This window comes from Capsicum annuum, chromosome 12, assembly GCF_002878395.1.
Source record: "Capsicum annuum cultivar UCD-10X-F1 chromosome 12, UCD10Xv1.1, whole genome shotgun sequence".
Lineage (NCBI taxonomy): Eukaryota > Viridiplantae > Streptophyta > Magnoliopsida > Solanales > Solanaceae > Capsicum > Capsicum annuum.
In genome coordinates this window covers 25,916,246-25,929,383 of record NC_061122.1, presented here as the reverse complement: position 1 = coordinate 25,929,383, position 13,138 = coordinate 25,916,246, and the positions used below count along the sequence as shown (strand labels likewise).

The 13,138-nt window shown below is 35.0% G+C and overlaps 2 protein-coding genes across 4 annotated transcripts; one reads left to right on the top strand and one right to left on the bottom strand.

Annotated features, from left to right (window-relative positions):
* The first annotated feature begins 2,817 nt into the window (after positions 1-2,817).
* LOC107851207 (putative late blight resistance protein homolog R1A-10) lies at positions 2,818-6,414 on the top strand. Of its 3 annotated transcripts, none has more exons than XM_047400885.1 (2): positions 2,818-3,097; positions 3,349-6,414. In XM_047400885.1, exon 2 carries the CDS (start codon positions 4,338-4,340, stop codon positions 4,950-4,952), a length of 615 nt encoding a protein of 204 aa, XP_047256841.1. In that variant the 5' UTR covers positions 2,818-3,097; positions 3,349-4,337; the 3' UTR covers positions 4,953-6,414. The 3 variants fall into 3 exon arrangements, with proteins under 3 accessions (XP_047256841.1, XP_047256843.1, XP_047256842.1); XM_047400887.1 differs by having other exon boundaries at positions 2,844-3,097; positions 3,635-6,414; XM_047400886.1 differs by having other exon boundaries at positions 2,844-3,529; positions 3,635-6,414.
* Positions 6,415-7,894: 1,480 nt separating this feature from the next.
* Positions 7,895-9,475, bottom strand: LOC107851232. The gene has a single exon (XM_016696175.2). The coding sequence runs from the start codon at positions 9,339-9,341 to the stop codon at positions 8,055-8,057; it is 1,287 nt and encodes a 428-aa protein (XP_016551661.1). The 5' UTR covers positions 9,342-9,475; the 3' UTR covers positions 7,895-8,054.
* Positions 9,476-13,138: the final 3,663 nt, after the last annotated feature.

The following is a 13,138-nucleotide window of genomic DNA, read 5'->3' as shown; positions in this document are numbered from 1 at the left end:
TCTCGTACTACTTCAAAGATTCTCTCCCCAGATACTATGCCTCATTTGGTTGAGGTACCTAGAATTGTTAGGAGATTTTGAGATGCCTCCAGAAATTTGTAGGTTATGGAATCTCCAAACATTCCAGAAGAAATTTAGGAACTAACACAATTAAGGCATCTCTAACTGAGTTCATTTCTTTTGCCAATTCCTCCAACTGTAACCGTTGATGAACAAAGGTACTTGGATTTCCAAATATACACGCTATTTTTGGCTTGACCGAGTTGTCTCATGGTTGTTGCACAGAAGAGGTTATTTCAGGGACTCAGAATGTTTGAAAGTTAAGAGTTGAAGGAGATAATGATGACCATGAAAATTTTAAAGAATCTAGACTTTTCAACAATTGATTGTTACCATTTCAACTGATCTTGATCAGGCTACCAACCCGTGACCATTCCAAGTGCAAAAGCTTTTTCAGCAACACTCAAGAGGTTGAAGTTGTACGAACTGGTCTAAGGTGGGACGGCTTAATATCATAGGTAAATTGCTTTAACCTTGAAATGCTGAAGTTGATATCTGATGCTGAAGGGGAAAGATGCTATCCAAGTGCTTGAGGATTTACTTGCTTGAATATTCTGCTAATTGAAAACAGTGATCTCAAATACTGGAAAGCCACAAATGACAAATTTTCCTGTCCTCAGAGCGTCTCATGATTATAGGTAGCACTAAGTTGGAAGAGATACCGATTGAGTTTTGCAGAAGCCAACTCACTGCAACTAGTTGAGCTAAAGGACTGTAAGCCCAATTCGAGGCGTCTGCCACACGAATTCAACAAGAACAAGGCGGCCTCGGAAACAAGCCCGTGGATGTTTGTGTCTCATGTAAGTATATATTTCTAAAGGTTACCAAACTTATTATTCCGCCTCACACCTGTCCTCGTGTGGCTGGTGTAAGATGTTTGTGGTTTCTTAAACTTAGAACTGACCATTGATGCTTCTTTCTTATACGGCTAATGAAAATCATAAGTGAAATTGAGGCATAATAGTTGTTGATGATTAGTTGTATAGATCCACCTTTGGATGCTTGTGAGTTGTGACTTGTGTCAAACTGCTACTGACCTTTGGTGTTTCTTTACTACAGCTGAAGCGCAGAACTAGCGTTTGATTCAGACTCTGACATTAGCTAAGAAGTTCAAGGGCAGAAGGATAAATTGAAGTTCAAGGATTTTATTATAGTTCATACTGTTGAGTCTTTAAATTTATCATTACATTACTGTGTTTTAGCATTATTTCGTGGCTTCCAAGGATTAATAATGGGGCTAGATTTGTACAATACAAGATTTTTTGAGTTTGTAGAAATGTCAATAATACTACTTGTTGGAAATTACTAATTTTCATGTACATACATATATATATATATATACATGGGCTAGTGTAAAAGTTTACCACACACATTTTGTAGTTTCCCCGTTTCAATTTATTTGGTTTACTTTTCTTTTAATACATGTCAAAAAGAATGTATCCTTCTTTCTTTTGGGATTTGTTTGATTCAAACTCCCTATACGGTATTGAGTTCAATTTTGGTTAAAGTTCTTGGGGCTACTTTACCTTAAATCCTCAACCTAAATCCTAAACTACACCTATATAAAGGGGTTAAAGGATCTCCAGTATCCTACAAATTCACGAGATATTCACCGAGAGATCAAAGATCTGAAAAGGTCCCAATAAATTCATGGGATTCTTGATAACCAAATACACAAATCCTTCTTTCATGGAGATCAAATCCAAATATTACGTTTGAGAAATACGCCACTAATGGTCCTCGAATTACGAAGAAATTCATATCCAAATCTTCATAAACTCGAGAAATATGCTACTGATGACCCTCAAATTATGGAGAAAATCATGAGAGAAGAAAGTCATGGAGATCAAATCCAAATGTTCCTACGTTCGAGAAATACGCCACTAACGGCCCTCGAATTACGAAGAAATTCATATCCAAATCTTCATAAATTCGAGAAATGACCCTCGAATTACGAAGAAATTCATATCCAAATCTTCATAAATTCGAGAAATATGCTACTGACAGCCCTCAAATTATGGAGAAAATCTTGAGAGAAGAATCAAGGGAGGAACAGATTTGTACCCCATCGTTTATCAATAAAAAATGTTGTTTCTTCATATTTTTATTTGTGGCTGAAGTTTATTTTTCATGAATTTAAATTATGTTGGAAACAGGTATGTTTAAGATCACAAATTGAAACAACGTTTAGTTAACTTTCCTTTTTATCCATGTCAAAAAGAATGTATCCTTCCGCTTTTGGATACTCTTTAATTCTAATTCTCAATATAGTATGGTTAAGACCACAAATGAAACAATGTGTTGGTTATGTTCCTTTTAATCTATGTCAGAAAAAATGTATCCTTCTTCTTTTGAAAACTAGTTAACTCTAACTTTTTCATGCGGTATATTTAAGATCACAAATTAAAGAGCATTTTGATATATTCTATGTGTCTTTAGTTTAAGAGTATAAGGTTCAAAAGTCTTGTTTACCATCTAAAATTTCATGTCAAGATAAAATCAGACAATCAAATTAAAATAGAAAAAATATAAAATTAGCTTATTCCCAAGTTTTGTCTCCATTATTAAAGTTGATGAACTTCACTGTAAGAGCATACAAAGGCGGATTTAAAATTTGAACTCCATAAGTTCAACTTCTCAAGTTTTTAAAATGATAATAGGAGATATTTGACAAAGACAAAAACAATGCTTTTAAGCACTTTAGTTTGCGCTTAAAAAGTATATAAAAATAAGTCAAAATGACTTTTAAGTCACTTTAAAAAAGTTGATCCAATCACCTCGTAATAGCTGTGTCTTTTTATGAGTTAAAAGTGTTTTCTCTTTTACCAGGACCAAAAGTGCACCCTTTTGCAGAGATAAAGGACCATTTGTGTTTAGCATTATATTATAGGGACCTAAGTTTAGCCTACCATTCATTTCAGCCACTCAAATTTTATCTTTTGTGCTTCACCCATTTGTTTCTTGATATTCATATTGTCATTTCTTCTATCCTTTTCTCAAATATCTCTTGCAGTGATTTGAAGCTATATTATTAAAGGTAAGTTTCTCTTAATGATTGTCATTTGATTTATGTTTTAGAGAAAAATAGCTTTTGTAGGTGGCTTATCAATGTCTAATTTAGGTCTTTGCACTAGATCTATTTCTGTAGCTGACGTGTCGAATGGGTTTTGAACCACAATCTTCCAAAATTTTTAGTTTATGGGTTTTGAACCACAATCTTTTTTGCTGGATCCATAGCTTTTAAGACTAGCTCTGTACATGTAAGTAAGGACTTCTTTGTCACTGCAGACTGCAGTTCAACTTGTTCAACTTGTTGGCCTCTCCCCCCAGATTTGCAAGTTGAGTTAGCCTCTCTGTGCCAATGATTAACAAGAAATGGAATTTAGGCCTAACTCAACACCAAAAGCTAACTGAGGAGGTGAGGATTGTCCAAACCATATAAAGAGGCCAAATGCTCCTTAAACTACTGGTGTGGGACTCTAAATTACCTGATCTTATTTAGTTAATGCCTGCTTCTTTTGCAAATTTGCAAATCATGTTATCTGTAAAACCATTAGCCTCTTGCAACCTGCAGGTTTCAGGTCATAATCACAACGGACAAAAACAGGAATAGTACAGTAGATATGGCTTATGCAAGTGTGGCTTCTCTTAATAGAACAATAGAAATTGTGCTCTCTTCATGAAAAGTTAGTTCCCTGTAAGTATTTATCAAGAACTTTGAGAAAAGCAGTGTTTTGGAAGAAATGACAGATGTGGAAGTACATATAAAAGACAAAGACAAACAAACATCAAAGGAATCACTGGTTCAAGATTTTTCAAGTTCAGCAGAAGATATTCTAGATGTCAGGAACAATATGGTTGGACGTGATGATCATAGGAGAAGGTTGTTAGAAGATATGACTACAGGTTACTCTGGCGAACCCAAAGTCATCTCAATTATTGGGATGGGAGGAGTAGGTAAGACAATCTTATATCTCATTTTGATGTTCATGTTTGGGCTATTGTATCTCAACAACACAGTGTAAAGGATATCTTGACATTCAATCAAAATGGATGACACCGTTAAGATGAAAGGTGAGGCAAAGCTAGCAGACATGCTGCAGAAAAGTTTAAAGAGAAAGAGGTACTTAATTTTCATGGATGACATCTGGAATAGTGAAGTGTAGGATGACCTGAGATAATGCTTTCCAAGTCAGATTAATGGGAGTAGAATATTGTTGATTACCCATAACAATGAAGTAGCTTGTTACGTTGGTACAGAGAATCTTTCTTTGCAGATGGGCTTCATGGATCAAGACGAGAGTTGGAACCTTTTTAAAAGTGCTGCATTTTCAAATGAAGCATTACCTTCTGAGTTCGAGACTATTGGGAAGCAAATCCTAGACAAATGTCAAGGGCTACAATTAACTATTGTTGGGGTTGCTGGGCTTTTGCGCAAATCTAGAAAGACAATAGAAGATTGGGAAAGTGTTGTAAATTATGTCGAGTCATTTGTCACAAATGATCCTGATAAACAATGTTCACATGTGCTTGGGTTGAGTTACAATCACTTGACCAGCGATCTAAAAGCACGTCTTCTGTATTTCGAAATATTTCTTCAAGACATTGAGATTCCAGTGAAGAATTTGATGAGATTATGGATGGATGAGGGGTTCCTGAATTTGGAAAAAGACTTAGAAGGAGAGGCTGACAAGTGTTTACAAGATCTTATCAACAGATGTCTAGTTCTCGTCAGCGAGAAAAGTCTAGATGAAACAAAAATTAGATCATATAAGGTTCATGATATGATGTACGACCTGTGCTTGAGAGAAGTTCAAAGGGGAAACGTTTTTATCATGAACGACATTATGTTTGAAAAATCAGATGCAAAAAAGAAAAGCTCAAATCCATGATTTCGTACTTGATTGTGATCCAAATGATGTTTCTTCAGAGCGTCAATCTCTCAGTATCCATAAAATGCAGCCCTTTAAGCGCTGGACTGGTGATGAAATTTCTGATCTTCCGTATGGTCTTTGTAGGGCCCTTCGTATCCCTGGACATCATCAGTTGACAGATGATGGTGACAACAACAATCTTTTGAAACAAACTCGTTCTATTTTCGTTTGTGGTTATCATTCTTCAACTTTTATTCTCAAATCAGAGCTTATTCATTTCAAATTCCTCAAAAGTCTTAGACTTGAGTCCAGTAGAGATTGATATTTTCCCTCTACAAATACTCAGCCTCATCTGGTTTAGGTATCTTGCATAACCCTCTGCCCTTGGAATCTTGACATGCCTCCAGAAATTTGCAAGTTATGGAATCTGCAGACATTCATCGTTGAAGGGTAATGCTCAATCAAATTTCCCACTCGGATTTTTCAAATATACAAACTATTTGTTACTTGTCTCAACGTTGCATGAAGGAGCTTCGGAAATTCAGAATGTTAAAAAAATTAGGAATAAGAGGAGATGAGGAATGACTATGAAAGTTTTTGGGAATCTGAACTTTTCAACAATCTTGTCCATCTGCATCAACTTGAAACATTGAGCTTAAAAAAATTCTAGTTGGAGATCAGGCATTTTGCCAGCGACCATTCCAAGTGTATATGCTTTTCTAGCAATGCTCAAGACGTTAAAATTGGAAAGAACTTTCTAAGTTGGTCGTACTTGGACATCATAGTGAGTTGCCTAACCTTGAGGTGCTGAAGCTGGTGTTTCATGCTTGTCGTGGTAAAGTATGGTATCCAATTGTTAGGGGATTTAATCGCTTGAAGCTTTTGCTAATCAACAGTAATAAAGTTCAAGTACTGGAAAGCCACAAATGACAATTTTTCTGTCCTTGAGCGCCTCATTATTAGATTTTGCCATGATTTGGACGAGATACCCATTGAGTTTGCAGACATCCACTCGCTATAACTCATTGAGTTAAAATGGTGTAATCCTAAACTCGAGGGCATCCATTGCACGAATTTGACAAGAACAAGAAGACCTCGGAAACAACCCCGTGCATGTTCATATCTCCAATGCATTAATTCCATGCAAGTATATATCTATCATGGTTACATCTATAATAATGTGAATTATAGTGTTTGCCAGTATAAAGAAAAGATCCCAACATAATTTACTTCCCTTACTTCATTCAGCTAATGATTATGATGCTTATGTTAATGATGGTGGTGTTGATGATGATAATGAAGATTCTGATAACGGTGATGGAAGAACTGTTCCAATTTGTCATGGATAGTTGTATCTCAAGATGTTTAGAGAAACATGTTATAGACTGATGCTAGTTCATCACACTGTTTTTCATGATGTAAATGTATTACGTTCTTGGTTTTAGAGTATGAAATTATACATCAATATATTTGCAACTCATTTCTTGAATCAGAAATAATTGTTAGTTGAGATGTACTATAGGCATTTCCTACCTAACCAGTAATATATTGATTGAAAGAGCTACCTAAAGAGAAACTTACAGGCTGGAGTCTACAAACATTCATATTTCGAGTGAGTTCCTCAACATCTGTAATTGGCTTCAGATTATTGCACGATTACAGGCCCTCTACCTTCACAAAGCAGGGGTAAAGTTGTGTATACCCCACCCTCTCCAGACCTCATTTGTGAGATTACGTTGGGTGTGTTGTTGTTGTTATTGTCGGAGACCTGTATAAGCATTTGGAACCTATAAAAGTTGTGAAATTTAGGCAATAGAGATGAGCCTAAAAGTAGTGCAGAATCCAGGAATTTCAATAATCTTGTCCATCTACATCAACTTGAACCACCAAGTTTTCAATTTGATTTTTTTGCGGATATCAGGCGAGCTATCAACACAGATTTTCTAGAATCACACTCAAGAAGTTGAAGTTGGCCATATAGAGGAGCATGCTATATATGGTCATCTTTTAGTAAATTTTGGGAGTACTTGACAAAACGGAAGTGCAAACAAAACTAGTAAAGAAAGGGACCTATTGGGTGACAAATTTGGATAATAATAGTCTCAAAAGAACTTCATATTTTTTCTAAAAGCTCAGTCAAACACCTCAACTTTCTAAAACAAACATCTTTAGTTTTAGCTTCTTAAAGCTTGGCAAGACAGGATATAAGTTGATGCCAACTATCAGCTTCGAACCTTTCAACTCTCTAAATAATTTTCATCTACAACTTAGCAACCTCTGTAAGGGTGCAAGATACTGTAATATGAATTTTTAGTTCTTTCTTTTAGTGAAAAGTGTATTCTGTGGTTGCTATGAAGGTTTGGAAGAGGGTGGTGGAGATGCGGTGTAGGGAACATTCTATTGATTATGCTCCCCGTAGACAAACATCAACTCAAACCTTTCTGGTGTAGTTAGGAGTTGATCAGTTCAGGTGTGTGCAACGTTCTATGATGATGCTCCCTGACGGAAAAAAAACATCAATCCAGACCTTTCCGGTGTAGATAGGTGTTAATCAGTAATGAGAAGGCAATGTGATAATTAGTCTATGTGATCAAATTGACAAATGCAAAATCCTCTTCATTCCCCCTAGGAAAAGATGCTTCTAATCTTAGGCAAATAGCCAAAACATAAGTATACACACACGTTAACAAATGCCTTCTGATATCCCATAAGCAGACATAATAGCCATTGTGGTAAATTGTTGCTCCATAAAATATGCTACCTCTGACTAAAACAAATAGAGGGGATGCATGTCCCCCGCTCTATATTAAATAAGGCAAAATATATGTAGAGTCTGAACAACATAAGCTAAGGATACTAGACAGCCAACTTGTAATAAAATATGCTAGCTCTAACTGTAATAAATGCCGTGAAATAATCATCATTGAAACCAAGTAAAATATAGATGGGTGAATGTCGGATTCTTCAAAAGTAGTGCATTCTTAACAGAATTTGACACAAGGGTATATAGATGACCCCGATCTATATTAAATAAGACAACATATTTATAGAGTCTGAACAACATAAATTAAGGATACTAGACAACCAACTAAGAACTCTATCTTAGGACATACTATAATTTTACCTTACTAGACCCAAGTTAAGAATACCCCAAGAATGTGTTGGCCAAGACTTCTCTTTTGCCTTCATCAACAAAACTCTAGTCCAAGCAACCCAACCTTCCCAAGACATTCTCTTATCCCATGGACTTCCCCATTCCAATATCAATCTTAGCCCCTTTTCAGCCTCTTTTTCTGCCTCTTCAAACTTCCCTTTACTCAAATAAATTTGCCCCAATACAACATGTGGCTCACCAACAAAACGATTCTTCTCAATACTCATCAACAACTTCTCCTCCGCAAAATCTAAACCTCTCTTAAACCCTTGACACACACCTTCCCAGTACAATTCTCTTGCCTCTTTTTGCTCCTCCGCATCCAAAACACTCGTGCAGTAGTCGAAAACAGGTGGAATCACAAGCTCAATTTCTTCGTCTCTTCCTTCTACAATGCCGCCATTTTGTCCATTTTTCTTCCTTTGTTCAATCAAAATCTCTTCTTCTCGAACTATCAAACTGTAAATAGCTCCCATTCTTGATGCAGAATTCATCCATAGCCCGGGCTTTCCATCCCCGGGCCATAGAGTTATTCCTGAATTGTTCCCAGTCCATTCCAGTCTCCCATTCGAATTGTCAAACAACAAATCCTGAAAGCTAAACAACTGATCACTAAAATCCGCAATCGTCATAAGGAGAAACACAGCCACCAATCTCCGCGAAATCAACACATCTTCTCCTGTCTTAATATGCTTCACTTTCAAACCATCTTCAGGCAAGATCAACCTCAACTTCCTCCTCCACTCTTCGTCTCCATTAAACACACCCTTCTCCTTAGCATTCTCCAATGAAGCCTTTGAAAACTCGAGATGTTCAACGAGGTCAGAATCAGTATACTTAAACAACAAATCATCATGAATCAACTGCTGACGAGGTACGATACAGAAAAGATGTATCAACCTCTCAGCATCTTCGCCTACATGACCACGTACTGTTTGACGACCAGTAGAAGGATCAAAGATAGAAAGATTGACATAAGAATTGGAGTAAGCTGAATGGAAAAGACCACAAAGGCACACGGAACTCGGTGCTTTCCAGATTTTGAGAATCTTGTAGATATCGATTAAGTGATCGAGAAAACTTCCGTGTTTATGCCAGCATTCGCCTGCCCCAACAGAGCGCAAGACGGAGATAAGTGTGGGAAGATCTTTGTCGATTGATTCAAATTCTCCGCGGAGAAAAGGACGACATGATTCCAAGAGGGAATAGAGATATGGGTTTTCAGCTGGAGAAACAGAGCTTTGTGATGCCATTTTTTATTTTTATTTTTTTTTGATGTGGAAGGAGGAGGATAAGGATGGCTATATTATGTTAGCAGATTATATAGAAGGATGAGACGTATAAGAGTAGGAGTTTGCTTAGAATTTAACGAAGGATATACCTGGCTTTTTCAAAACAATTTCCATACAAAGTCGACGTATATCAAAAATAATACTGTATACTCTATAATTTTATGTATGTGGAAAACAATTTCTATACAAAATTATTTTTTGGAAAATCTAAATTATCCAGATTTGGTCAATTCTTGATCTGATAGAAAAAGATTATAACTCTTAATCTTCTAGTTATCCACAATGTAGTCCTAGACATTTAAAGAGTATTTTTTTTTTGCATTGGGGAGGGGTGGGGGGGGGGGGGTTGTGAGAATTTTTTTTTTTTTATTCTAAGTGAATTGTGTGAGTTGTCTCCTTGTCTCTTCGATATTTTATACTCTCTTTCATACAATGGATTGCCCATTTTCTTTTTTGTGGATGTAGGTAGATTGATCAAATCACATTAAATATTATATCTCTTTTGATGATTTTTCATTTGACTTCGCGTTTTTCAAGGTTTGCTTTGTTAGTTTTCGCAAAATACCTGATCTTAACAGTCAAGATATATCCAAAATAAACTTTATACTCTATAAAAGAGTATAATTTATATATTAGCTCTTTTCAAGAGTATGTGGAAAACAGTTTCTATATAAAGTTGGGGCATATCAGAAATAAACGTTATACTCTATAAAAGTATTGAAGTTGTTTTGAAGAAAGAAAAAAAAACCTCCCACATCAAAAATTTACTTTGGTTGGGAGGAAGTTGAGAGTTATAAATAAACTTCACGTCTTCATTGTTTAAACATACACAAAAATATTCTTTTCCTTGTTTACTATTAAAGAGGTTTAGAGATAATTCTCTTGAAGATCTCTTTGAGAATAGTATTTTAGGAAGTGAGGGTGTGTGAGAAAAATATTGTGTATTGTATAGTGTAATAATTTTCATATAGTAAATATATTTCTGGGAGGCCCGTGGTTTTTCTCCAATTGGGGAGTTTTTCACGTTAAATTTTTGTGTTGTTATTCTCTTTAATTTCTTTGTTATTTTCTGCTTGAAAGCGGTCCGGAAGGGGCGAAAAAAATAGTCCATTTTTTTTCAATAAGTGGTATCAGAGCCTTGGGTGTGGAATAATTCTTTTGAAATTTTAGTATACTCTGTGATTGCAGCTTTGTCTGATCTTCCACATCAGAAAAAATTTCTGAATTAGAATTATTGTTCTCAAGCAGAAGTTTCATCCCGGTGGAGTAGCAAGTGGAGTTTGATTCCAGTGGAGTTTGTTATTTTGGTGGAGTTACTTTAGGGTACTTGTATATTTGGTAATAGTGGAAATAAGTACAATCTAAAGAGGTTCTGGCTAAGGAAAGACTTGGTACTTAAGTGTATCCCTTGTGATCCACTTCTTTTTCCTGGGAACTAATTTAGTGGGTATTTTATATTACTATTATCCAAAAATTTGAGATTGAGAAATTTGATGGGAGAATTAATTTTGGCTTGTGGCAAGTGTAAGGATGTGTTAATCGGATTACACAAGATATTGAAAGAGAGACCAACTAGCGGTAAAGGTGATAAGGATTCAGAAAAATCTGAAAGCAGTAAAGACTCAGAAAAATCTAGAATTAGTGATGAAGAATGGGAAGGGCTAGACATGAAAGCGGCAAGTCAAATTCGCTTGTGTTTAGCTAAAAATATTCTTGCTAATGTGATTGGATTGTCTACAACAAAGGAGTTGTGGGAGAAACTTGAAGAATTGTACCAAACCAAAAGTATTACCAAACCAAAAGTATTTCAAATAAGTTATATTTGAAGGAACAATTTCATAAATTGTAAATGTCTGAAGGTACAACTATTTCTGATCATCTGACTGTCTTGAATGAGATTATTTCTGAATTGGAATCTATTGGAGTGAAAATTGATGATGAAGACAAGACACTTTGATTCATCTGATCTCTTCCATCTTTCTACGAGTACATGCAACCCATTTTAATGTATCGAAAGGAAACTGTGATTTTCTCAGAAGTGACAAGCAAATTGATTTCTGAGGAAAAAAAATTGAAGAATGGAGATGAAAAATCTCTAGAAGATTCAGCTCTTGTTGTTAAAGAAAAATGGAAGCAAAGCTCTAACAAGAAGGTCATCTGCTGAAATGGTAAACAACTGGGACATGTTAAAAATAATTGTCCAAATAATGGGGCTAATTCGGCTGGAAGCTCCAAAGAAAATGCTGCCACTGTTGTCTCCCTAGAACAGTGGGATGATATTTCTTTGTAAGAAAGATGAAAATCCTCATGGCATGAATGCTACCTTTAGAATTGCCATGGAAGAGGATGTTTAATTGGTAGCTGATCCATAAGTTTGCACATGAACATTGATTGATAAGTGATGCAAGGTGTGTGGTGGAAAGAATGTCGATGGCTAGTGAACTCTCAAGAAATCAACAAGAGTGTTGCACCATAAGTTATTAGCAAGTTTTTCGACATGTACCGAAAATGAAATTCTTGAAATTAGGAAGTGATTTTAAGTGAAAATTCTTGGATTGATTTTTCAATCTGAGTGGATGTACTCTTTATGGTGGGGGTATAATAATTCTTGAATTTAGAATTATGATTGTCAGTAGCAGACAATGTGAAAGTTGCAGTTACACATGGTTGGCCAAGTTTAGAGTCAGGTGAAGAACTGATTTTGTTATGTGTAGCTGGACAACTATAAAGGGCCAACGGATTGCATTTTTCTTCTCTTCAAAAGGTGGAGATTTGTTGAAGTTGAAATTGTTTTGAAGAAAGAAAACAAAACCTCTCACATCGGAAATTTACTTTGGTTGGGAGGAGGTTGAGAGTTATAAATAAACTCCACCTCCTTCATTGTTTAAACACACATAAAAATATTTTTTTCCTTGTTTACTATTAAAGAGGTTTAGAGATAATTCTCTTGGAGATCTCTTTTGAGAATAGTATTTTAGGAAGTGAGGGTGTGTGAGAAAAATATTGTGTATTATATGGTGTAATAATTTTCATATAGTGAATATTTTTCTGAAAAGCCCGTAGTTTTTCTTTCTCCATGGGAGTTTTTCACGTTAAATCTTTGTATTGTTATTCTCTTTAATTTCTCTGTTATTTTCTGCTCGAAAGCGGTCCGGAAGAAGCGGAAAAAATAATCCATTTTTTTCAACAAAAAAATATAATTTTTGAGTTGAGTTGAGGTCTATTGCTCCATAAAAATAGAGGTAAAATTTGGTTATGTTTCATCTCTCTTTAAATCGAGGAAACTATATTGAGCATGTTACAATTGATATGGCTATACTTAATTGATTGTTGTCATTATAGTAATTCAAGTAATAAATACGAAATCATTATAGTAATTCAAGTAGGAGTAATAAATACTTCATAGGTCTTCAAAGTAGTAGTTTATTTGATAGGCACAAATCGAAAAGATAATCGAGATTTTTGTAATTTTAAATTAAAATATATGTAATGTATTAAAATATTTTTTTAATATTGAAATTAGGAATTTTGTAATGTAAAAAATATTTTTAAAATTAAAGTAAAATGGAGAAATAATAATTTTTATATTTTTAATAAGTAATATTTTCTAATTAGTATCTTTTAAAAGGGAGTGATGTTTTTTCGTATTTGATAGTAATAATTTATTTCAAACTCTCATTTTAAACTAATGACATATTTAATCCACTGGCATAGCATTTGAGACTTCTTAAATATCATACTACATTTTACTACAAAGA

Excerpts from the sequence above, each read along its gene's own strand:
- LOC107851207 (XM_047400885.1), top strand. The coding sequence starts at position 4,338 with ATGGGCTTCATGGATCAAGACGAGAGTTGGAACCTTTTTAAAAGTGCT.
- LOC107851232 (XM_016696175.2), bottom strand. The coding sequence starts at position 9,341 with ATGGCATCACAAAGCTCTGTTTCTCCAGCTGAAAACCCATATCTCTAT.